Source organism: Chiloscyllium plagiosum, chromosome 32 (assembly GCF_004010195.1).
Source record: "Chiloscyllium plagiosum isolate BGI_BamShark_2017 chromosome 32, ASM401019v2, whole genome shotgun sequence".
In the NCBI taxonomy this organism is placed as follows: domain Eukaryota; kingdom Metazoa; phylum Chordata; class Chondrichthyes; order Orectolobiformes; family Hemiscylliidae; genus Chiloscyllium; species Chiloscyllium plagiosum.
Window position 1 is genome coordinate 16,649,628 of NC_057741.1, and position 24,124 is coordinate 16,673,751.

At 37.9% G+C, this 24,124-nt stretch overlaps 1 protein-coding gene across 1 annotated transcript; it reads right to left on the minus strand.

The window, feature by feature from the left end:
• On the minus strand, positions 1-23,845 carry setd7 (SET domain containing 7, histone lysine methyltransferase). Its single transcript, XM_043674108.1, has 8 exons — positions 23,684-23,845; positions 22,552-22,681; positions 14,753-14,954; positions 12,952-13,141; positions 8,647-8,728; positions 5,594-5,711; positions 5,323-5,480; positions 1-2,104 (listed from the first exon to the last, which is right to left on the minus strand). The coding sequence occupies exons 1-8, from the start codon at positions 23,721-23,723 to the stop codon at positions 1,924-1,926; spliced, it is 1,101 nt and encodes a 366-aa protein (XP_043530043.1). The 5' UTR covers positions 23,724-23,845; the 3' UTR covers positions 1-1,923.
• Between the last annotated feature and the right edge of the window lie 279 nt (positions 23,846-24,124).

Below are 24,124 nucleotides of genomic sequence, written 5' to 3' on the forward strand. Positions count from 1 at the left end.
TCAATTGTAAGCTTGGAGCATTTATTACCGCTGATAACCTATTGCTATAATATGAATTCAGTCAGCAATGCAGAACTTCTGCACTAGAGTTTGCTGTTTAATATGTTGACAAATCCACAAATGCCATTACTGATGGATACGGCACTACAATGCTGTAAAAAGATCAAGAGTCCATTACTTTTATTCTGAAATACTGTAACCCACCCTCATTTTCAGTCAAACAAGACTGATCCGAAGCAAAAGAATGACAAAAGTTGAGACTCAAACTGAACATTTCATATTTGAAAACAAACCATGCACTGAAATAGTGACATACATTACAATTCTTAAAAAAAAATCAATTAGATCCATGATTTGTTCTTCTCTGCATATTTCTATCTTTACAGTAAAAAAATCCATTTATTCACAGTTTACCACATTTTTGTTTAAATCACCATTAGAAAACAAATTTTCTTGACCTGTACCAAGTTATCAACTTTATATATTGGTTACAACATAATTCATTTTGTCAAATCCAAAACATATTATAAATGTTTTCCCCACTCCTATCAACCAAAACAATTCTCATGCTCACCCAGACATTCTTATAAAATGCACACACTTTCATTTAATACACTGAAAGAGGATACACACAATCAGAAGACTAGAGGGGAATCTGTAAACTTTTGGATCCACTCCAATCTTTCATACTCTCACCCAGTTAAGCTTTTTTTTCAGTTACATTAGCAAAACTATGTAATTTAATAAGGCTGCAACCACCAGTTACAAAATGCAGAGTTTAACTAGTCAAGCTTTCAAGAAAGAAAGAACATTGTACTGAAACACAATTTTTGATTGTGCTACTGTTCTTTAGGAGAAAAATGCTTGCATGTGGCCATGGTTATATTTCTATACCTGAAGCAAGGTTAACTGTTACTTGAAACAATGTTGTCACATTTACATAAAAATGCTCTATTTGGATTATGCTGCATCTCTTCAGTTGCTGGCTTTGTTTACTCAGTGTTGTGAAACAAACTACAGAAAGTGCAAGGTTGATGTCTTGCATCTTATCAACAAGGTCACACGAATCACCATGAGTTAAGCTGTTGTATCTGAAGATCAGAGTGCAACATTGTTGTCAATTGCTATATTTAATATTAATATTAAATACTTTGCAAGTGACACGAGATGATAAATGCCAACTAATGCACTTGAACATTATTGAATAAATGCTTAAATTATCACTGAGCTATCTGCAAAATCTATAAATAACAATACTTCATTCTAGCGATACTGATATGCAACTCAAAATGCTTTCTCCAGACACCAACTTTCAGAGGACAAAATCTATCAAATGGTGCTAAGTGTTATTCGCAATTAAAGTGGACAAGTTACAAAAATTACAACTAGCCGGTGTTAGCTTTCACTAAAACCCCAGTTACAACATCAAATGATGAATAGTCATAATCAATTCAGCTAAAGATGAAACAGCTATCATTGGTAGTATTTGGATATTTAGGAGGTGAACACTATAAACCCATAAACAGTATGTGTAGAGTTAGACTTGCCTAAAAGTAGAACAGATTATGCAGATTTGAAACAATAAAAATGGCCAAGGTGTATCTGGCAGTCCATGAGCCGCTTTAGAAAGCGCATGTTAACACTGTTAGGTAGGACAAGCTACACTGTATAATTAACAGGTTAATAGTGTTTACTGCTACATAACAAATTTCCATGTGCTGATGCAAATGTATATCTACTTGTTCAAGTGCCTTATATATTGTATTTCACAAATAAATCTAACCTTGAATACTTTATATACAAGGTATATGATAATTTTTAAAACAGAGCATTTTAATGATCCTGATCTGGCAGTTCCACATAGCTTTAGTGCATAGCTTCTTCTGCTTTTGCTACCTGCTTAAAGAGAAAGCTGTATAAATTTCATTTCCGTTGAACATGTTGGAAGGCCTGCAGTTCAAGCTTGTACCAGTCAGGAGCTTCTGGACCACCCTTGCCTGCAGAATAGTGATCGTATCCATAAGCAACTGTAAGTTCTTCATCTTTCTGTACTGCCTGGATGGTACGGATACTTTTAATATGTCCAAACCGAGGATGAATAAACCTTGACAGAAGAAGTTACAATGATATACCAAAAAAGTAATTTTTAAAACATGGTTGAATTCAAGTATACTGTATGTTAAATCATAAGTTCTCTTTCCAGGCCAACAGCATTAAAAGGAAAGTAAGAATCAGATGTGGTTTTTACAGCATCAGAATTACAGTATCAATGCCAAATGCCAGGAAGATGCATAAGCAACATCCATCAACTAAATGTACACTAAAGTGAGAATTAAACAGATTTAAGTGAATGTATTGAGGCTTTTAAATTTTGAGTGGTCATCAATTTTCTTGGTTCTTTTCAAGGGAAAGGGACCCCTTTTGTTTGTTATATACATAAATGTACATAAAAATACAGTGTGTCCTCTTTAATGCAAGGATTGTCAGAAATAAGAGTGATGAACTTCGAGCATGGATTAGTATTTGAACTATGGTGTTGTGGCCATAATGAAGACATGGGTTTCACAGGGACAGAAATGGTTGCTAGATGTTCCTGGGTTTAGAACATTTAAAAAGAACAGGGAGGGGGGAAAAAAAACAAGAGGGGTTGTAGCGTTGCTAATCAGACAGTGCGTCACAGCTACAGAAATGAAGGTTGTCAAGGAAGGTTTGTCTACTGAGTCTGTATGGGTGGAAGTTAGGAACAGCAAGGGAGCAGATACCTCATTGAGGGTTTTCTACAGACCCCCTAATAGCAATAGGGAGATCGAAGAACTCACAAGCTGGCAGATTTTGGAAAAATGCAGATGTTGTTATGGGTGATTTTAACTTTTCCAATACTGACTGGAACCTCCTTAGTTCAGATGGTTTGGAAGGAGCCATTTTTGTCAGGTGTTCAGGTGGATTTCCTTACTCAGTATGTAGACAGGCCGATGAGGGGAGTGGCCGTTTTGGATTTGGTGCTCAGCAAAAAGCCAGGACAGGTGTCAGATCTCGCAGTTGGAGAATACTTTGGTGACTGTGACCACAACTGCCTCACATTTACCATAGCTATGGGGAGGGAAAGGAGCAGCTACCATCAGAAGATGTTTAATTGGGAAAAAGGAAATTATGACACTATCAGACAGGAGTTAGAAAATACAAATTGGGAGTAATTGTTCCACAGAAAGGGCACAATAGACATGTGGAAATAGTTGTTGCGAGTGATGCGTAAATTTGTTCCTCTGAGACAGGCAAGAAGGGGTAAGATTAAGGAGCCTTGGATGACGAGAACAGAGGAGCTTCTCGTCAAAAGGAAGGAGGCAGCTTACGTAAGGTGGAGGAAGCAAGGATCTTGCACAGCTTTAGAGGATTACAGGCTTACAAGAAAGGAGCTCAAAATGGACTGAGGAGAGCCATGAGGGGAACGAAAAAGGCCTGGCAAGAAGAATTAGGGAGAACCCAAAAGTATTTTACTCACACGTGAGGAATAAGATAATGATCAGGGAGAAGGTAAAGCCGGTCAGGGATAGCATAAGGAACTTTTGAGCGAAGTCTGAGCAGATAGGGGAAGCCCTAAATGAGTATTTTGTTTTGGTTTTCAGTAAGGAAAGGGACCTTGTTGTGAATTAGAACTTTGAGGAGCTGGGAAACAGGGTTGAACAGATCGAGATTGAGGAAGTTGAAGTGCTGGAACTTTTGGCAAATATTAAGATTGATAAGTCCCCAGAGCCAGACCAAAATTTATCCTAGGTCGCTCTGGGAAGCGAGACAGGAGGTTGCGAAGCCACTGGCAAAGATCTTTGCTTCCTCACTCTCCGCAGGAGTCGTACCAGTGGATTGGAGGGAGGCGAATGTTGTTCCTCTTTTCAAGGTGGGTAATAGGGAAATCCCTGGCAATTACAGACCAGTCAGTCTTAAGTCTGTGGTCAGCAAGGTTTTGGAAAGAATTCTGAGGGATAGGATTTATGACTATTTGGAAAAGCATAGCATGATTAAAAGCAGTCAGCATGGCTTTGTGGGGGGCAGGTCATGCCTCACAAATCTTATTCAGTTCTTTGAGGAGGTGATGAGACAGGTTGAAGAAGGTTGGATAGTGGATGTGGTGTATATTGACTTCAGTAAGGCATTTGATAAGGTTCCCAATGGTAGACTCATTCATAAAGTCAGGAGGTATGGGATACAGGGAGATTCGGCTCTCTAGATTCAGAATTGGTTGGCTGACAGAAGGCAGAGAGTGGAGGTCAGTGATGAGTGGTAGGTTAGGTTATTTTATTTTAGATTAGGATTAATCCTAGACAATACATAGTGGGCCAAAGGGCCTGTTCTGTGCTGTACTTTTCTATGTTCTATAAATGATATAAATTTTAAAAATGGGGGGAATGTTAAGCAATTTTACAGATGACAGCAAGATTGTTGGGGTGGTTAACACTGAAGATCGGCAGAGCAGTGGCAGATCTGCTTAACCCTGATAAGAGCAAGGTGATGTACCATGGAAGAAGAAACAAGATGAAGGAGTATTTAATGAAAGATGGGACACTGGGTAGCCTAAGAAGGATCATCATATAATTATTTACAGGATAGTTAAGGCGGTATATGGGATGCTTGCTTCTATCAGTCGTGCATAGAGAATAAGATCAAGCAGGTCATGTTGGAGTTGTACAGAGTGTTGGTTAGGCCACAGCTGGAGTACTGCGTGCATTTCTGGTCACCTTACTACAGGAAGGATGTGATAGCACTAGAGGGGGGGTACAGAGGAGGTTCACAAGGGCGTTGACTGGGATGGAACAATTGAGCTGTAAGGAGAGACTAGACAGGCTTGGATTGTTCTTTAGAGCAAAAAAGACTGAGGGGGGTGTGTTTGAAGTGTATAAGAGTATAAGAGGTATGGATAGGGTCAACAGGGAGCAGCTGTTCCCCTTGGTTGAGTGGTCAATCACGAAGGGCCACAGTTTAGGGTTAAGTGGCAAGAGATTCAGAGTGGATTTAAGAAAAAACCTTCTCACTCGGCCTGTAATGGGCATCTAGAATGCACTGCCTACAAAAGGTAGCGGAGGCCAGAAACCTTAACCTTTTAAAAAAAAACTATTTGGATGAGCACTTGAAACAAATTAACATTCTAGGGTACGGGACATAGTCTTTGGAATTAGTACACTTTTGGTGGTAGTTATGTCGATGCATACTCAATGGCCCCCAATCAACTTCCTCAGCATGGATGGGTTGGACCAAAGGGTCTGTTTCCATGCTGTACATCTCTATGACTATGACTTTCAAAAGTACTACCCATAACAAAAAAATACTTACGTAGCATAACTGCAATTGGGAGTAAAGGAGTGATTTGCTTTGTGCCCCAGGGAGGCACAATAATGTTCTGTACTGTTGTAAGGCTCAGGAACATCTAGTACAGTATCACCATCCAAGGATATAGTGCTCCCATTGAGCGACCAATCTCGAGCATCTACCTGGAAAGAAAATATATCCAAGTGATTTTCTTACAAACAAACTGACTTTGTCCGCAGTCTTTCTGACCAATAAATTTTACTTTGATTAGAAACTCTGGAATTGTGATGCTCACCTCTTCATGCGCTAATCGTATTCCATTGTAGAAAGCCATGACTGTGTCAGGTCCGGCTGCTACTTTTGCAAACAAACCTTCCCCAGCATGTGGAATAAGAGATTCAATAACATGCACCCTAATTCAGGAGAAATAACAAAACAACATTTATGCACGTCCTTAGATCAAATATGCAATCACTGCAATATATTTAAAAGTAGAACTAAGCATTTGGTTTTTCCAATGAAAAACAATTAGCTTGTTGATCTTGACCAGCTTATTTTTACAAAAAGATAGGAAATATAACTAACTTTGCTGGAGTCCCTGCCTTTGCAACCAACAATATCTCGAACGGTAAACAGATAAGGGAGAATTCTGACAAAAGCACAGCCACACTATCTCATCTTAAAACTGCACTATTAGCACATCTTCGTTTGACAAAATACTGTTCAGCAAGATGTACAGAACATCCACTTCCCCAGACTTCAGTCGCCCAAATTTATGTTTACCAACAGGTTTGATGAAAATAACACTTTCTCCCCAGTTCATGATATCCACTTTCTATTTTTGTCTCTGATTTACAGCATCCCCTTTTCTTTTGGCTTTTATTGAGGATTTTGTAGATTGGTGTCATACACATCAGGTCAACAACGATGTTAGGTGCTGCATTTGTTTTGCTGCACATGAGTGCAGTTAAGGTGTTATAATAGACAATCACCCCTTCAACACGATCACAGAAAGTGAGTCACCACGATTGTGACCACAATAATTCAGCATCAACTGATCATTTCTCATTTTACCTCAACTTTGCTTATTCTTTCAATCAGAACACAGTCGACATTCCATGCCTTGTATCTTTGCCAAAATAATGGGAATGTGATATACTTCTCCCAACTACCTTAATAGTTGAAAGTCCTGAAGTTATGGAATAATAATTAACAAATTAATCCATTATTTCTGAACTATGAAATGTTACTGAAAGTTGCAGTGTGTCATGCCCTGTCCATTTATTCATCATAAAAAATAAAAGAACTGCAGATGCTGTGAATCAGAAAATAAAACAAGAACTGCTAGAAAAGCTCAGCAGGTCTGGCAGCATTGGTGAAGAGAAATCAGAGTTAACGTTTTGGGTCCAGTGACCCTTCTCACTGGACATGAAATGTTAACTCTGATTTCTCTTCACAGACGCTGCTAGATCTGCTGAGCTTTTCCAGCAATTTCCAATTCTTCTTCATATGGGTTCAGTATGGTTTCAGGTTGGGCTTTTTTTGTTTTTAAAACATTACCTGGCCTTTAAGCATCACTTGAGTGAAGACAGAAAAATCGGTCAGGGATCATTTCTGATCAGTAATGATCTGTCCAATTTTCCATCCATTGAAATGAATGAAGGAAAGTTCGACAAGTACCAAAAGAGGTGTGCAATCCTCCCTGCCTGATATTGCTTTTTGCGTTCTGCCCAGGAAATGCTAAATGTCCTGGCGAAGACAAAGATCTACCTCAATCACTTCACAAATCAGCTCATGGTGACAGATCAAAAGAGAGATTGAAGAAATTTTCTTTGCAGAATGCATTCAAATTCATAAACTTACATCACCTTTAATAATTATTCCTGCTTCATGCAAGACGGTTTTGAAAGACATTTTTAAATCAATTGTTATAATTTGTAAATAAGTATTAAGTACTTATTAAAATGTAAACCATAATTAACCATCCAACAAGAAAGTGGCTGTTATTCCAGATCATTGATCAAAACGTTGGGGTAAAATTGATTTATCACAAAACTTCAGCCAAGAATTTGAACATGTTTAGGAGGAAACTGATCGAGTTTCACATTAAGCATGATGTAAAATTGAAGTGGAGTGAAGCTAACCCATTACTTACAATATAGGAATAGTCATTTTTAAAACTTACAACTCAAAGATGATCAAAAAAAGAAATTTAAACAAAAACTGAACTATGATAGAAAACTTTATCAATAGTCTGAGAAAATCCAATTCTGAAATAAAAACAAAAAGTGCTGAAAATGTACCAGAGTGTCTATTACATTACAACTCAAAGATGATCAAAAAAAGAAATTTAAACAAAAACTGAACTATGATAGAAAACTTTATCAATAGTCTGAGAAAATCCAATTCTGAAAAAAAACAAAAAGTGCTGAAAATGTACCAGAGTGTCTATTACATCTGAAAAGAAAAATACTAGTTAACCTTGGGGGAAGATCTGACTCTCCCTTTACAGATGCTGATGTGCATTTCCAATGTTTTGAAATACTGTATAGTATACCTGTATCTTGTTGTGCTCATCGTCTAGAATTAGACAATGATGGCCAATTTCAGAGACTGATATCCTGACCTCCAGGGACACCTTAAGAGGCATCAATCCCAATATTAAGGTTGACTTTTTGTTCAGAGATTTGTGGTGGCTGTCTAAAACAGGTAATAGACTTCATTAACCTACTCCATGTGCTAAGGAAGGGATAAATGCCTAGATAGGGTATCTTAAGAAACCTGGCCTGCTCTCAGCAAGGGAAATATCAGGCCTGGTCCGTTCAGGTTTTCCAGGCATGGACACATTCTAGCAAGTGGCCAATGATTAAAGACAAAGTTTCATTTTAAGCTTGCAGAGCCAGGAAAACCACACACGTTTCCAAGTATTTGCAAGAAACGCTGGTCTGGTATCAGTCTATTGTCCATTTTGCTCTTCTATGGCTGAGTTTGGACCACAGCTAGATAGGCACTGATCTTTATAAAATGACTGAACTGCAAGTGCTGATACTGTGGTCAAGGGTGACTTACTCAAAGTTAATGAGACTCAATTTCAAGCTCATCTTGCAACCTCCACCTCCTGGTTGGTGTGCAACGTTCCAGTTCTAGATCAAAAATGAATCTACAGTACTTCCTTTGCTGTTTTTTAATCTTTGAATACATTATACTTCCTTTTTCACAACCAGAACAGTTATTTCATGCTGACAACAGTCACTGACAAGATAGAAAATTTAGTTTTCTTCAACAATCAGTAATTTCAATATTTAAAAATGAAAAAGCCGGCTTATGGAGGGAATAAATTTAAACAACCTTTCATTTTCATAAGGATCAGGCAGGAGGCAATTTGTAGAAATGCAAAATGAGCTGGACTTGTCGAAAGTGTAAAGTGGACCTGTTGTGAAGAAAGGAGGATATTAGATTTAACAGTTTCAGACTTCCAGGCAATATTTCTTGAATTTTCCATATTAGTCTTTTAAAAATAATTATTAGCTTCAAATATACATCTTAATCAGAACAATACCCATCCTCAGAATCAACGATACCGGTTGTCTCCTTATTGTTGAAAGATGAACAGAATTATTTTGAGAATAATCATTCTTCAGCATTTAATTTTGAATAAAATCAACTGAAGTTGTTAATGGAGCAGAATTATATTCCACTATATTCAGAGTAACATGGCAAACTATGAATATATAAGTTACTCAGTAAGAAAGGTAGTCAACAATCACACTCTGGCTAAATCTCATTCAAAACTCTGATGTCCATATCCTATTACACAGCTGTTCATTTCACCCTTTACCTGCAGACCCACGTCAGCTCCTGGTTCAACAATACCTTGATTTGCAAACTGCTTTACGGTCTCATCTTGCCAAACTATAACCTCCTCCGGCAGGTTATCCTCAGGTATCAGTATGCTACTACTGCTAGCTGCTCTACTATTTTCCATTGACCGTTTAGCAGTGTAATCCCATACTTTGTACTATTTCTTTAATCCTACCTACCCTCCTTTAAAGACACTTCTTACAACCTTTTCTTTGTTTAAGTTTTTGGTCACCAATCCTGTGTTACATATTGTTTGATGATATTCTTGGTTAAATATCCATTGTGCTTTACAAGTTAAAGATGCTATACAGTTACAACATTTTGTTCTTATTAGAGTTACAGCTTTTCAATTATACACTGCTTCCTACACCAATGCAGCAAATATGTAGTAAACTCTACATGGGAAATGAAAATAAATTCAAGTGAGGGATACCTACTTGCATTTAAGGTAAGGTAATTGTTCACAATCTTTCATACTGGGCAGTAGTATGTTCAGAGCTTGCCATTTTACTTTGAATACGATGTAACATACCTCTGTGCCACTAACAACTTGAGTTGATTTAATCCAAAATTTAACTGAAGGAGGATTATATTTAAAATAATTTTGTTCAATCTTTCATGTGAGATAAACTCTACGAGTAAAATATCAAAAGATTTAAAAATGACCCAAACAGGGATTATATAGATTGAAATGATTCCCTGCAGCTTGTACAAACAGAAATCTCCCCACAATCCTATTGTACAAATTATCAAGATTAAGAAAGGAGAGTAAGACTGGCTATGATTCTTGGTCTTCTGAGTTATAATGTGGAGCTGGGGTGGACAAAATTAAAAATCACAACGCCAGGTTATAGTCCAACAGGTTTATTTGGAAGTACACACTTTCACAGCGCTGCTCTTTCATCAGCTAGCTAATGGAGCAGGATCATAGGACAGAGAAGTTACAGCAAAATGGAAAGGTACAAAGGAGACCACTGTACTGACACTTAGAGTTATAAATGAGTTCCTTCCTTTTCTGCTGCTCTGCAAATTATTTTCCTTTCAAGTCTTTTTTTCTTTTTAAAAAAAGACACTGAATCTGGGTTTCACACTCTTTCGGTCAATGCATTCCAGACCATAATAAATCACTGCACATTAAGAAAAGAAATTCCTCATGTCACCTCTGGTTCTTTTGCAAATCGCCTTAAGTCTAAATCCTCCAAGCTTTCTGTCACTGGGAATGGTTTCTCTGTATGCAGTCTATCAAAAATGTTGCATGATTTTGAAGTCTCTTGAAACAACCCAATTTCTCTAGTCCCATGACAAATGAAATACTGTGTCTCTGGTATATTTAACTAAATCTCATCTGCACACCTTCCAAGGCTTCTTAAATACCTATTAAAATGAGGTGGCCAGAATCAAAATATAATAATAAGTCAAACTGAGGCCTAACCATTATCTTATAAATGTTCAGCATGACTTATTTGCACTATACCCTATGCCTGTAATTCTAAAGGCTGGATCTCATATGCAGTTTTAAAAATAGAATTCTCAGTTTCTCCTGACACCTTTAAAATATTGTGTGACAATGCTGCAGCTTTAAGAGGTATATTATGTCCTTACGGTAACAAACAGCTTGTGAGGCCTTGGGTTGGTTCTTAAAACGTTGGAACAATAGAAACAGCCAGGAAAGGTGTGGTCAACTCTCTCTGACCAGATTTTCTAGTTTTTAGTTCTTTACTTTTTAAGATTCAGCACCTGCTGTTGGAGTCCCATCAGGGTTAGAAGCTGCAGTAGATGTCGCCTGGCTACTACTCTTTAGTTTTCGCTTGATATCTTTTCTCTGGGGGATACATTGGAATAGAGCAGAGAGAATCTGTTTCTGAATGTCTTTTTTGCCCAGGGTGTGTTTATGGGATGACACTTTAGTTAATAATAGTTACTGTATCTATTGGAAAACTTCCTTCTTCTGTTGTATTTTAATACTATAGTGTTTGAATAAATTACGTTTGCTTAATGTTGACTAGTTTGACCTATCGAATTGCATCTGGAACACAGCACTTTATATTTGCCTTTAAATTAAGAAAAAGGTAGTGTCTAGGTTACCTTCTTAAAAGTATTTTGAGGGGGGTCTGGTCTATAAAACTTTGTACACCAACACAATGGTCTTGTTTTTGTAGATGCTGGTGAAATGATGGTACTCACCATTGGCCTTGAAGATAGTTACCAAAGATTTAGCAATCTCCGGATTTCCCTTTGGCTGCTGTTATTTCAAATGGACAGCAAGTCAAGGAATCTCCAGAGAGTCCTGCACGTCATGTTATCATGCAGGGTAAGTAACCAATCTAACTGGTCTTCTCACAGACACCAACCCAGGAAACACAATGCATGGATTATCAACAATTTATGTGAAGTTTGTCCTCATCTCAGTTTTTACCTTAGTCCCACAGGAATGCCTCAATTATTTTATGTATTTTCTGTATACAGCATGTCCAGGGAAGTATGAACTAATTACCATAACATTATCGCTAAGATATGTAATGTCATGTCCATTAGTAAATACTGAATTACAGGAACTAACTTCATATTCCTGAATTTCAATGTCATCACTTATGAATTGATTATGTGCATCTGTTAGTGGCCCAGTCACTACCCTAAATCTTTCTTTTGTTATTTAGGCATTTGTAAATTACTTAGTTATTATTTATATTTGTTCAATTTTATAGTTCCTCTTTGCCTTCCTAATTCCCTTGTATTAAATTGAGAAGAGAAAACCATAGGTTATGATCATCCTCAACAGAGGAGAAATCATCAACACCCTTCCTACCAAAACCTAAACTCAAATCCACTCACTCCATCTCATTGCACAACTCTCTACTAGACCCATTTGGTTACCAGCATAAGAGACATAGACAGATTTATTCCTCTCTCTTCCATACATTCTTAACACCCTACATAAAGCACTTATAATAAAAGTATTGCAGAGATTGGAAAGCAATAAGAATAGACAAGAGTGTGGTGCCGGACAAGCACAGCAGATCAAGCAGCATCCGAGGAGCAGGAAAAATCGACACTTCAGGCAAAAGCCCTTCATCAGGAAGATGAAACATTGATTTTCTGGCTCCATAGGCAGCATGGTGGTTCAGTGGTTAGCACTGCTGCTTCACAGTGCCAGGGATTTGATTCCACCCTTAGGTGACTGTGCGGAATTTGTACATTCTCCCCATGTCTGCATGGGTTTCCACCCACTGTCCAAAGATGTGCAGGTTAGGTGGATTGGTCATGTTAAAACTTGCCCCATAATGTCCAGGGATATGCAGGTTCAGTGGATTAGCCATACGGAATGCAGGGTTACAGGTATAGGGTAGGGGGATGCTTTTCAGACTGCTCCACACCGCACGGTTACTACAATAAAAAAACATGTAAAATACTGCAGATGCAAAAAATCTGAAATTAAATTAAAAAGTCCTGGATATACAGTGCAGCTCAGGGCGTCTCTATGGAGGCAGAAACAGAGTTAATGCTTCTGGTTGAAAGATTCTAATGAAAAGTCAATTGGATATGTTAACTCCGTTTCTCTCCATAGGTGCCATCCAGGGAATTAAATACTACTTACACCTTAACATACTTTCACATTCAAAATTTTCAAATACTTCTAAGTTTAGAATATGACACTTGTTGGCTTGATGCACCATCCACCATTTTAACCTAAGCAAAACATTCAAAATTTTCTAAAAATATAAGAAGATGATTGAAAACAAAGGTGTGCATTATGAGATGAAACAGTGTAATGATAAAATCATGATTTCTTACCATCTGGTACCAGCTCAAACTGGGGTTTCCCCTCAGATACACACTTCAGAGTTGCCAGGTGTCCTTCAATAAGTTCCCCATCAACAAATTTCCCAAGCAAGGCTATTTTTCCCTCAGGATATACATAAGCTATTTTGTCACCAGTCATCTCCCCATCTTCATTCACCTCTCCTACAAGGCAGCCTCCATCCTGTCAAATAAAGATATTACGTCACTTCATTCATTTCACACAATGTTCAATCTTGCATTTTCGTTCAAAAATCCTGGAAATGTAGGCAGAGATTTTCCTCAGACTTGCTCTCACTTTGTCACCAAAGAGACAAGGACAATATCCCTATATTCCTGCAAAAGTGGGGTTTCTGCAATGCTGGAACAGTTACAGCAGCAAAATAGAAGTTGTTCTGAGGCAATTTCTGAGCACAGTAGTAAGCACTACGCACTTAGATGTTTATGGCAATGAAAACTCAAATACAAGGCAACTTCTTATATAATAAACCTAACTTTTGTTTTGCCAGCTTTCTCCATCTTCACCATATGTCAGCTGTGGCTCAACTGGCTGCACATGAGCCTCTGAATCACAAAGTTGGAGCAATGCCCAAATAAAATTTCTCCCTCCAGAGCCTACCATACTTTTCTGAATATGATGGATACCTAAAATTAATCTTGAAGCTAGGGTGAATAATACACATGGTAACAAAATAGGTAGTTTTGCAGCCAGGGTATAAACTCATGAAACTTTGTAAACTTCATTCCCCCCACCATGACTCCAGTTTAATGCTTGAAGATTGATTCAACCCCATTTTGTGGGCCATGGTGGTGGGTGGAAAAGGTGGTGTTGGGAATGTGTTGCAGGGGTGATGCTAGGTAAGGGCCAATGGTTTTGTCCACAGCTTTTGGAAGACTTGGATGGCAGCTAAAAATTGTGCAAGCACAACAATGCACCTCCACGAATTATAAAGATACCCCCAGAAGCCCCTGATCAGCCCACGTGTAAGCTGAACTGAATGGCAAACAAGGGCACCAAAAAACTGTCCCACTGATGAACAGTTTGTGGAAAAGAAAAGGTTGCACTCCAGCCAGATTCTTTGCTTCACAAACAACATCACTGGCTCACTGCTCGCAGCCGAAAGGGATTGTCCTGCAACTGCAAGTGAGTCAGAGGGTGAAAACCTCTGTTTATGAAGAGTTGCACATTATGGTGTCACGTGCTATTTTCAAACAATCCATAAACGTGAGAGCCCACCATTAAACAAAGAAAGATGGAAACAAGCCCTCCAGGCACTGACTTTAAATTTACATAGCCATATTTCAATTCAATATAATTTATTTTGCCTGATTACTCTATTTGATAGTAGTGAGCAGAAAATATACTTTAATACGTTTCTTTCCGGTCTAGATATAGCTGAATTACCATTTCAACACAGTATATTCTGCCAAGAATCTTTTTTGGTTTCTTGTTTGTAAAATTGTCTTATCAATGCAAACGTGTTCGATACTCATTCTTGATTGGATTTGCTCATTACCTTGGTCACTAAAGGGTCACTTTGACCATAGCTTTACAACAGTTTGGGTGCACGTTGTATAGGGTGATAAAATAAAAGTTGACATTTTATTCATGGAAGTACCAGTGGATCTTATATTCAGGAAATTAAATAGGTGTACTGAGCCCAATTAAAGCACCAAACAGCTGACCTTGCTGAGATCAGAATTTCCCAGAGGCTGGGATCGAAAAAGATCCTTTTAATTAGTGTGCAAGTTAACCACGATTTTCAAAGCCTTTCTCCAGTTAACTGAAGCTTACCGCAAAGTACATCCAGCAAACACCCCATCGAACATTATCCCTGTATTGACCCCTGAAGGTCAACTGTCCCTCTGAATCATATTCCTCAGCTATGCCATTCAGTTCTCCGTCAATGTAGGTACCATGGAGGGTACTGCCATCCTCATAGGTGTACACAGCTTGTCCTTGTAAAGCATCGTCAATGCAGTTCCCTTCCAGAGTGCTAAATAATAAAAAGGGATACATGATGTTACACATTTTACCCCCCCCCCCGCCCCAAGTCACTTAGTTGGTTTTGCCTATAAGCAAAATTGAAAGATTCCCATCAAATATTTATTCAGGTTATGAGTAATTTTGTGGGAGATTTTTACATTTCAAAATGACCGAACGATTACTGCACTGGTTGAACTTCTGTTTGTGTATGCAACCTTTTTTTTGAAAGCAAAACTAGATTATGTCCAATTAAACATGAACTCAGTTCTAACTTAGAAAATTAGTGGGCAGGTAAACATACAAACAAAAACGATGATTCATCAACAGGAAGTGAAACAGTTTAATCCTAATGAAGTAGCTGTTTCAGTCTAAATTGCAGACTGGATCTGATCTCCAGTCCAAGGGAATGACTGGTGCAATAAATTTCATTTTGAAATAAAAAGTGTTTTTCTAACTTCAAATCCACTCTTACCACTTAATTTTCAGAGAAGTTATAATATCAAAGGCAAGATTGTTCAATGAACATGGAATATGTGGTTGATGATATGTGGTAATAACTTATCTGCAAAACCAGCAGTAATGCAATTTTCCCCCCACCTAAGTATTAAATGTGGGGATTTTACCAGCACCACCTCAAAGATAAACATTGAACATTAATGAATGCACAGATCCAGTTTGCTTCTGTGCTAGTTTTATTGATGGCAGAGATCCACCAAGACTGACTGACTGACTGACCTTTTCCTCCAAGCAGCTGGATAACATGTTGCAACAAAATGCTGCTCATCCCATGGAGGCTGCTGCCTTGATTAGGCCTTCACAGGGAAAGGAAACAGAGACACTTTCCAATTGGCAGAAGGGTAATTTGCAACTATTTCTAGCCCCTGACCTATCTCAGTAGCTGGTAAAGTTAATAAGGTCAAGTAAATGAGACACCACATTACTGGCCTCTAGCAGTACTCCGTTTCTTTGCCACTTAAAATCATTTAATTTCTTCTTCCAATAACAGTATGTACATTTCCCAGTGGATTTTTGTACTCTATTTGCATTAGAGCACAGAATGTCACAATTACTGGGGGCCAGAAGGAAGGCAAAAAGCTTTAAAGTATTTACGGAATTATTTACTTCTCACTTTCACTCCAAGAACACTCTTGACCAGTCATCACAACCTCTATATAAACCTATAAGTGATTAATTTTTTTGATAAAACAACTAACAGTAATAGTTGAACAGCAAAATTTCACATTTCAGGACTTTTACTGGAACAAACAGGTAAAGACTAAAATCAATAAATCAGTCAAACACTAACTAACAGACAACTGATTTCAAACAAAGAAGTTAAGTTTTGCACTAAGACAATTGAATTGAGACTTAGGAAATACTCACTCTATACCACGCTTCTGACAAATATACAGAAATTTCAAATAAGTCTCAAAGACACTTCCAGCTTTCCAGCAAAAGGTTCACCTCTACCAATCATTGCCAGGTCAAAGTTTCCACAGTCCTTTGACAATCTTACTTTTGAGCAGAAACTGGACCCTTCAAAATTATCCTGCTTAGTCTTTAAATCAAGCAGTTCGGGTTTCTCTACAGCCACACCGTTTTTATTCAGTTCTATGAGCACTTGCCTAACGTGCTTGAACTGCCATTCAAAACTCTGGGTTTCCTCTCAAATTTCTTTCTATGTCAATTTCAGATCTTCCAGAAATTGGGTGACATTCAGCAGTCCTCTCTTCACAACTTTGTTTTTGCTTTAAGTTAAACGGACATTTCAAACCCAAGTGTCGTGCAATGTTCAGCATTCACACATTCTATGGTCACATTAACAATTCGTCCTCAGACCAGCTTTCAAAAGGTATGCTGGGAATGTGTTTGTAGTTGCAGGATGTGCTGTCACTTTGACAAAATAATATCCACACAAAGAAGTGGAGGCTACAAGAACAGCCTGAAATCCATAACATGGGGCACTACAGCTGGTTAGAAATAAGACAATCCTCATATTTGTAAGTTATTCCATAATTTCACAAAAATATTCACGGAATTCTGTGTTCTGACCATTAAACCTACACAATGTAGAGAAACTTGTCATTCAGCGCCAAGAATTTTCTTGCCTCCTCTCTAAAGGAGAAGTTTCACAATGAATACCTCAGTACTTTTTTGTTCAGCGTACCAATTCCTTATGTTTGGGCTCAGAATGCAAGGCTAATGTAGCAAAGATAGCATTACACTGTACCTTTGAATTTTAGGAATCTTTAATCAACTTATTGTTTGAACATGTTGAGACATTTCCAGCACAGGTGAGATTTGAACCCGGATCTTCTGGCCCAGAGGCAGAATAACTACCACTGTGCCACAAGAGCCCTTAGCTTCTTATTTTATCCTGTTACAAACTGACCCCTGATGGGATGTATAAGCAGAAATTCACAGATTTTATCCCTGCCAATGTAAAAGAGTCCTTCAAAAATGAAGGTTAGTCTGCTGCAAATGGTTTTATACATTCATCCCTTGGTATTTTGCAAATTGCAAAATGTCCCCTTCCATCATATTTTAGGAGGGGAAGCTGAGCACATGACAACACTAAGCTTTGTAGCCCATCAAAACTACACCAGTGCTGAGTTAGCTAAACTCACCCAACGCTAATTAACAGAGAAGCCCTATGCCAGAGTGGGTCAAGGTAAACTGGCTGAGGTTCTTATTCCTGTTCACAGACCCCTGCTGGAAGTAAGTGCATACGTGACCATCAGGAGTAGTTTCAAATGTTGACAGGTTTCACAGTCAAATAATATAATAGCCTGTAATTACATAACAACATCACAGCAGAAATAGTCAGAGGAACAACGTCCTACTTCCAGCTTTTGTTTTCCATAAACAAAAGGAATAAAAGACTAAATACATTCTCCAAGTGAGGACCACTGACAAAATTTCACCAAATGAAAATCCATTCCCAATGACACAACCAGCAGGGTGCGCCATTCCCACTTTCTTTTCTCATTTCCACACAATTACCATTAAACTTTGAAATGTGCACTGAACTCCTATTTGATTGGGTGAACACACCCCACTACACTACACACTCTCTCTCACGCACGCACACACATACACAAACACTCTCTTACATACTCTCATACTCATGGAGAACCTCTCTGACATATACACACACACACACCACACACACCCCTGCTCACATCCAAGCACCCACCCTCTCACAGGCTTATATGCCATCACACCCACATTACCAAGCTTGCGCACACTCACTCACTCTCTCATGCACACACATACAAATCTGAGGTGAATTTGTACTGGAGATACATTCTATTTTGCTCAAAAAAATGCATAATCTGCAAGCAGTCAATACATGTAATACTTTGTAAATTCCACTTTGGAAATAGAACTAGTCTGACTCAAGACTGGAATACAGCCAGACTCTAACCTCACATCTTTAATGCACTGTCTGAGCTGAGATGTCACCTTTTGTTGTAAAACCTTAAGTTATCGAGAAGGTGACTTGGAAGAAGTTCTGCGATTTACATATTAATAAACCAAAACATTCTAAAAAAAAGAGGAAAGACTTAACAACAATCCAGGTTTGTTCAATATATCATTTCAGTTGCATGACACTGTAATCTTTTGCTATCAATTCTGTGTCTTATGGTCTTGTGCTCCACAATCACCTAATGAAGGACAAGCAATATTCAAGCTAATGCTTCCATATAAACCTGTTGGGCTTTAACTTGGTGTTGTGTGATTTTTACTATATAATTCTACCACTTCAAACTTTAACCCCTTCATGAAACTCTCCCTAAATATGCGCACAAAAAAAAAAGCTGTTAAAGGTGAAGGGAGGAAAAAAAAACTGAGAAACAATTCAATGGCTTTTGTCCACAGGGTTTAACAGAGATGGTCCTTTTGTTAGCCAGAACCCTTTGCTGCCTCTTAGTCTGTTTTCTCTTGATTCTCTTCAGCTCCTCAGAGACAGCACTGGCAAGTGGCTAACAAACATTAATGTCTCTGTCTAAACCAATGGGTGGCTTTAAGTATTTACTACTTCAAAGATACAAACTATCTCCCTTTCCAGAGGTCCAAAATCTTCTGGCAATATCATTCACACCTACATGTTGTTCAGCTTTCAGGATCTAACCACAGAGTTATTGGCAGGCAGACTGCCTTAGTCATAACTTCACAAACCAATCAACTACTTGTTGCTGACCAGATTTCAGTTTGAACATGGTGCCAGCCCATCTGCAACCAGCATCCCCCATTTCTTGTGACAAGAGACACTAAAACCCATGGTAACCACCGCAAAAGCTCAAGCACAAAAGGCCACACTCTTAGACTCTCCTGCCATATTAGACCAAGAGGCTAGAAACTGTAAAATACCTTGTGCTATAACCAAAGCATGGTTTGACATGAAAATGCAAATACAAGTTGTTAGTACAGGTTATATTTACACGTGTAGGGAAACCTTTCATGTATCGTATTGAAAGAAGCTGATTATTAGACTTCATGGAACATCCAAAGATGAATTATGTAATGTACTTTTACAATGTCATAAGAATATTTTTAAGAAATAAAAGAACAATTTAAAAACATGTCATTACCTCAGTACAATTAGTAGGAGCTGTTTTATAAAATTAGCTGCCATATTTCCTACGTTACAACAGTGAATAAACTTCAGTTGTAATTGCTGTAAATCATTTTGAGATATAAATGCAAGTCTTTGTATGTGAGTGTCTCATTTCCTTAACTTATCAAATTTCATATCGCCTAGACGATTCACTTCCATATTTTTACTAAGTTATCTGCTCAACCTATTGGATTTTCCACCAGACAAGTTTGCTTGCACCATATTTTACACTCTTACAATTGATTTGGTCCTATTTAACTCATCATTAATACATTTCAGTTCTAAAGAAGGGTTTATACCTTTAATGTCAGCTGACTTTTTTTTCCTATTAATGCTATCTGATTTGTTGTTGCTTTCAGTGTTATTTTGTTTCATATTTTCAGCAATTACATTATTTAGCTTTTAATTCAAAATACTTTTATTGTCTGTTATGCTCCCAATTTCCAAATCATATCTGCCTCTGAGTTGAATATCCATTTCTCAAAAAGTATCAAGTGTCTTCCTGTTAGCTTTAAATTCCTAACAAAATCAGAAATTGAGAGATAACTCGGCAGGTCTGGCAGTTCCATCTGTGGGGAAAACGTAGAGCTTAATATTTCAGGTCCAGGGACCCTTCTTCTGAAATGTTAGCTCTACTATCTCTCCACAAATGCTGCCCGACGTGCTGAGTTATCCCAGCAATTTGTGGTTGTTTGTGATTTCTAGCATCTTTGATTTTCTTTACCTTTAAATTCCTTCTGGCTCAGGTTGTAAAGACCCAAGAATAACATAATACACAAAGATATTTTTAAGTACAAGGACCAGAGGATTGATACAAGATCACACCACAAATACTTTCTTACTTAGTAATGTTGCAAGTCAGCTAGTGCATTTATTTCTGTCTTACATGTGAATAAACAAATGAAATATCTGGAGAAAAAAAGTTATCGTGCTACTCTTTCTAATTTGGAATGGGATATTATGGAAATAGTGCGTCTGAAAACTCATGACCCCAGTTATCAGACTGATTGTGGATATATGCTTCTTTGTTCCCTAACTCCAATTACAACTGTTCTAACTGGAACACCAGGAGCTATTAACAACACAAGGGAAACTGACACAATTGAATTAGTTGCAAATTTTACATCACACATTATTTTACTTCTAATTGACACGGTCAGTCATTTCACGTCTTACTCAACTGTGACGCCACTGGATTAATTACTTCATCAGTCCTGCCCACAAAAGCAGGTGGTAAGTAGTTCCCTTTACTCCTCCTCCTTTCTTCCCTTCCAAAACTTTCTTTTAAAGAAAGCTTGTTTGCTCTCAATTTTTATTTAAATGTAAGGAAATAAAATTAGAAGAAACTGCTCTTCTTTCTCTGTAATTACTTCATTCTGCCTGTCTCACTTTCTCAAATATATGTCTACTACTCTTATCTCAGTTTGAAACAGTTTCACAGGTATAATTGCTTAGCATGGACTTTTTTAAAACTTAACATCTCACAGAAGAGACAATTGACATTAGTGTTCAGATTTCTTTTAGCATTTTATGCTCATTGTGTTTTTTTGGATCACAGAACTAAGAGTGCAATTAACATGTATTTTCCCTCATCTCATAACCATACCTCATATACATTTGATTCCCTCAAAGAAAAACCTTTGGAAATGGGTTATTTTTCCACAGATCAAAGGAGGCTTGCAGCTAAAGAAAAATATTTAATCAATGCAGCTAAGAAATTAGATACACTTCAAATGCTCAAACTGCCGCACTAAATATATTGAACCCAGTTACAATTTGAACTTTTGAAAAAGGCTGAGGCTTTTAAATGAACCTATTAGAAACGTAATGAAATATTTAATTTTGTTACTAGGGTCTGGTACTCTTTAATGTTTTTTTTACAAAACCTCAGATATAAAATGTTTGGTTCTTGAGAAAATTTTCAGATGGAGAAACTGGAGAAAAGATTTAGAATGATCTACAGGCATGTGAACACCAGAATACACAACCCTGAAGTTTATCCCATTGTACATAATGGATAGGGAATTATAATAAAGGAAAAACAGATACAAAAAATCATAGCAAAATATAATGGAGCAAGTTTTCTTCCAGTAAATGAGTACAAATATTATAGACATATTAAATGTGATTTCATTAGACCACTATTGCTTAGTTGGAGTCTTTGAACTTATTTATTTGGAGAAATAAAATTTTGTATGTTTAAAGTTTAGTTCCTTAGATCATATTTTTTCTCTCATGTACAGCAAATTTAAAGATTTACCTCCCCCCCCACCCAATAGTTCTATAAATTAGTTGCTGAATTGACATCATTCTATACTTTTTCCTCTTTTTCTCCAACTACAAACAATGCATTTTGTACCCAAAAGTGCTTCACAGTTCAGCTGCATACACATTTCTTTATGAAGATAGTGTTTTCATGATACAAACAACTTCTGCTGGCAAGGCAGTACTGACACTGATAGAAAACATCCATCTCTCCCCCCCCCCCCTCCTTCCCCACTCTTAAAGGTAATTATGAAAATCTAAACAAAAAGGAAAACAGGAAATCTCCCTCCACGACAGAAAATATCCGTAATTTAATTTATATGAACTACACTCATAATGCCATCAAAAAGTGGGTGTCGAAACATAAGACCTTATTTTCAAACTGGGCAGTATTGCAAAGGAGCAGTTTGTAGAGACATTCTGCAACAAGCATGCTGCCAAATATTCTTTATAAATCAACTGAAATGAAACATCCATATGAAATTTGAATCACCAACATTGATTGTGTCAATAAACTTCCGAATTATAGATTAAGTACAACAGCAAATGGCTGAACAGGAGGGGACTACCTTTTTTCCCAGTAAACACATTTAATCACATTCCAAATGACAAACAACGAAAGAAATCCTAACTTAGATCAAGCAAAAAACTCCTCTGATAGAGCAAATATCTAAATAACAAGTAATAAGCTTCAAATTGATGGACTTTTGATTTTTTTTACCTGCCATCAAAAAAATAGAACTTCCCGCGACCATTCTTCTCACCATGCACAAAATGCCCTTCAAATCTGTCACTAGAGGAATAGGTAACTTTACAGAACCCATGTGGCTGGTTATCTTCATCCAGGGGACCTACAACAGGAACATTTTAAACTTACTGAACCTCAGCACAGACACACACAAAAGTAAATTGCATCATCTTAAATCCAAAGAAAAAACAATGCAAATTACTGCAATATATGACCACTACACATCTGACTAAATATCACCAGGAATTCTGTCCACTTAAAATCAAAAGGAAGGCATCAACTTAACTGTTTTTCTCATTGGTGCGAAACCCAGTTTGGAGGTGACTTTTTCTGACTGGGTTATTTATTACGAGTGAAAACAACAGCTGAACATTCAGTGTCACGAAGAAGGAGAAATTGCTTGTTCGTTTCCTCTCTGTTGTGTATGGCATTAACAATTGGGAAAAGCTTTATTCCTCAATTCTTCTGAAATAACAATTGATACTGGGAATCGTGCAGCAAATTGGCAACATTGACAATGACCACCTCTTGAAGACTTCGCTGTGATGTAAAGATTACATTGTTTAAAAAGGAATGGGACGAGGGAGAGAAAAGTTTCCCGGCTCTCTGTCTCAGATTATAAATATGCAACAAATTATAAACACACAGCCTCAGTCTCTGTTCCTCTGAGGGACTGTCTGTACTGCCAGCATCACAATAATCCAGGTTACATAACTGTTAAAGTAGCACATTGTATTTTGAATCGAATCGCACTTGTTTTGTTTTTAAAAAGAATCCATTCAATTCCCAGGAAAATCAGAATAGAATTTCGACGTCCTTGCAAAAACCAAAATTATGGGTTTTATCTTGACGAATTAAATTTACATTTCGTCAACAGTGCAAAACAAAATCTTGGGAGGAAAAACTTTTTCAAAACATTTTAAAAAAAAAGCCAAGTATATTCACTGGCGTGCAATTGATTTTCGACGCGCGGGTTAAAAGCAATAAATAAAAGGCATCTCTTTGAAGCCGCGCGGTTTGGGGCCGGGTATATCCGCACTGCACTGTCCCTCCCTTCTCCCCCGGCTTGTTCCAAAGCCCTTCCTCTGGAACACTCCCAGCTCACCTTCCACCGTCTCCTCCACATTGTCGTCGTCACTGTCCATGATACCGCTGGCTTTTGCTGTAACTGAGGCTCCTTCCCACAAAGAGAGACCAGCTCCAACTCTGCCTTTGCTTAGACTGCGAGTTGCCGCTGCGTAAACCGGAATCAGGCACTGACATCATTCCCCCATCCCTCCCCCGCCCCAGCTCCTGCATTGATCGACAGCCTCAGTCTCTACCCACCCTCCCCAAACCCTCCCCACCGTCAGCAGCTGCTCCTCTCACTGACAGCCGCAGTCTCTCGCACTCCAATGCCCATCTGCCATGGTAGACAGTTACAATCTCTCTCCCTCCTCAGAGAGTTTAATCACACGCTGAAATGAAACTAAGAACCATCAATCATTCCACCACGCGCTTCTCTTCCCCCAACACCAACTTGTGCATTTGGAGAGGCACTCGGAGG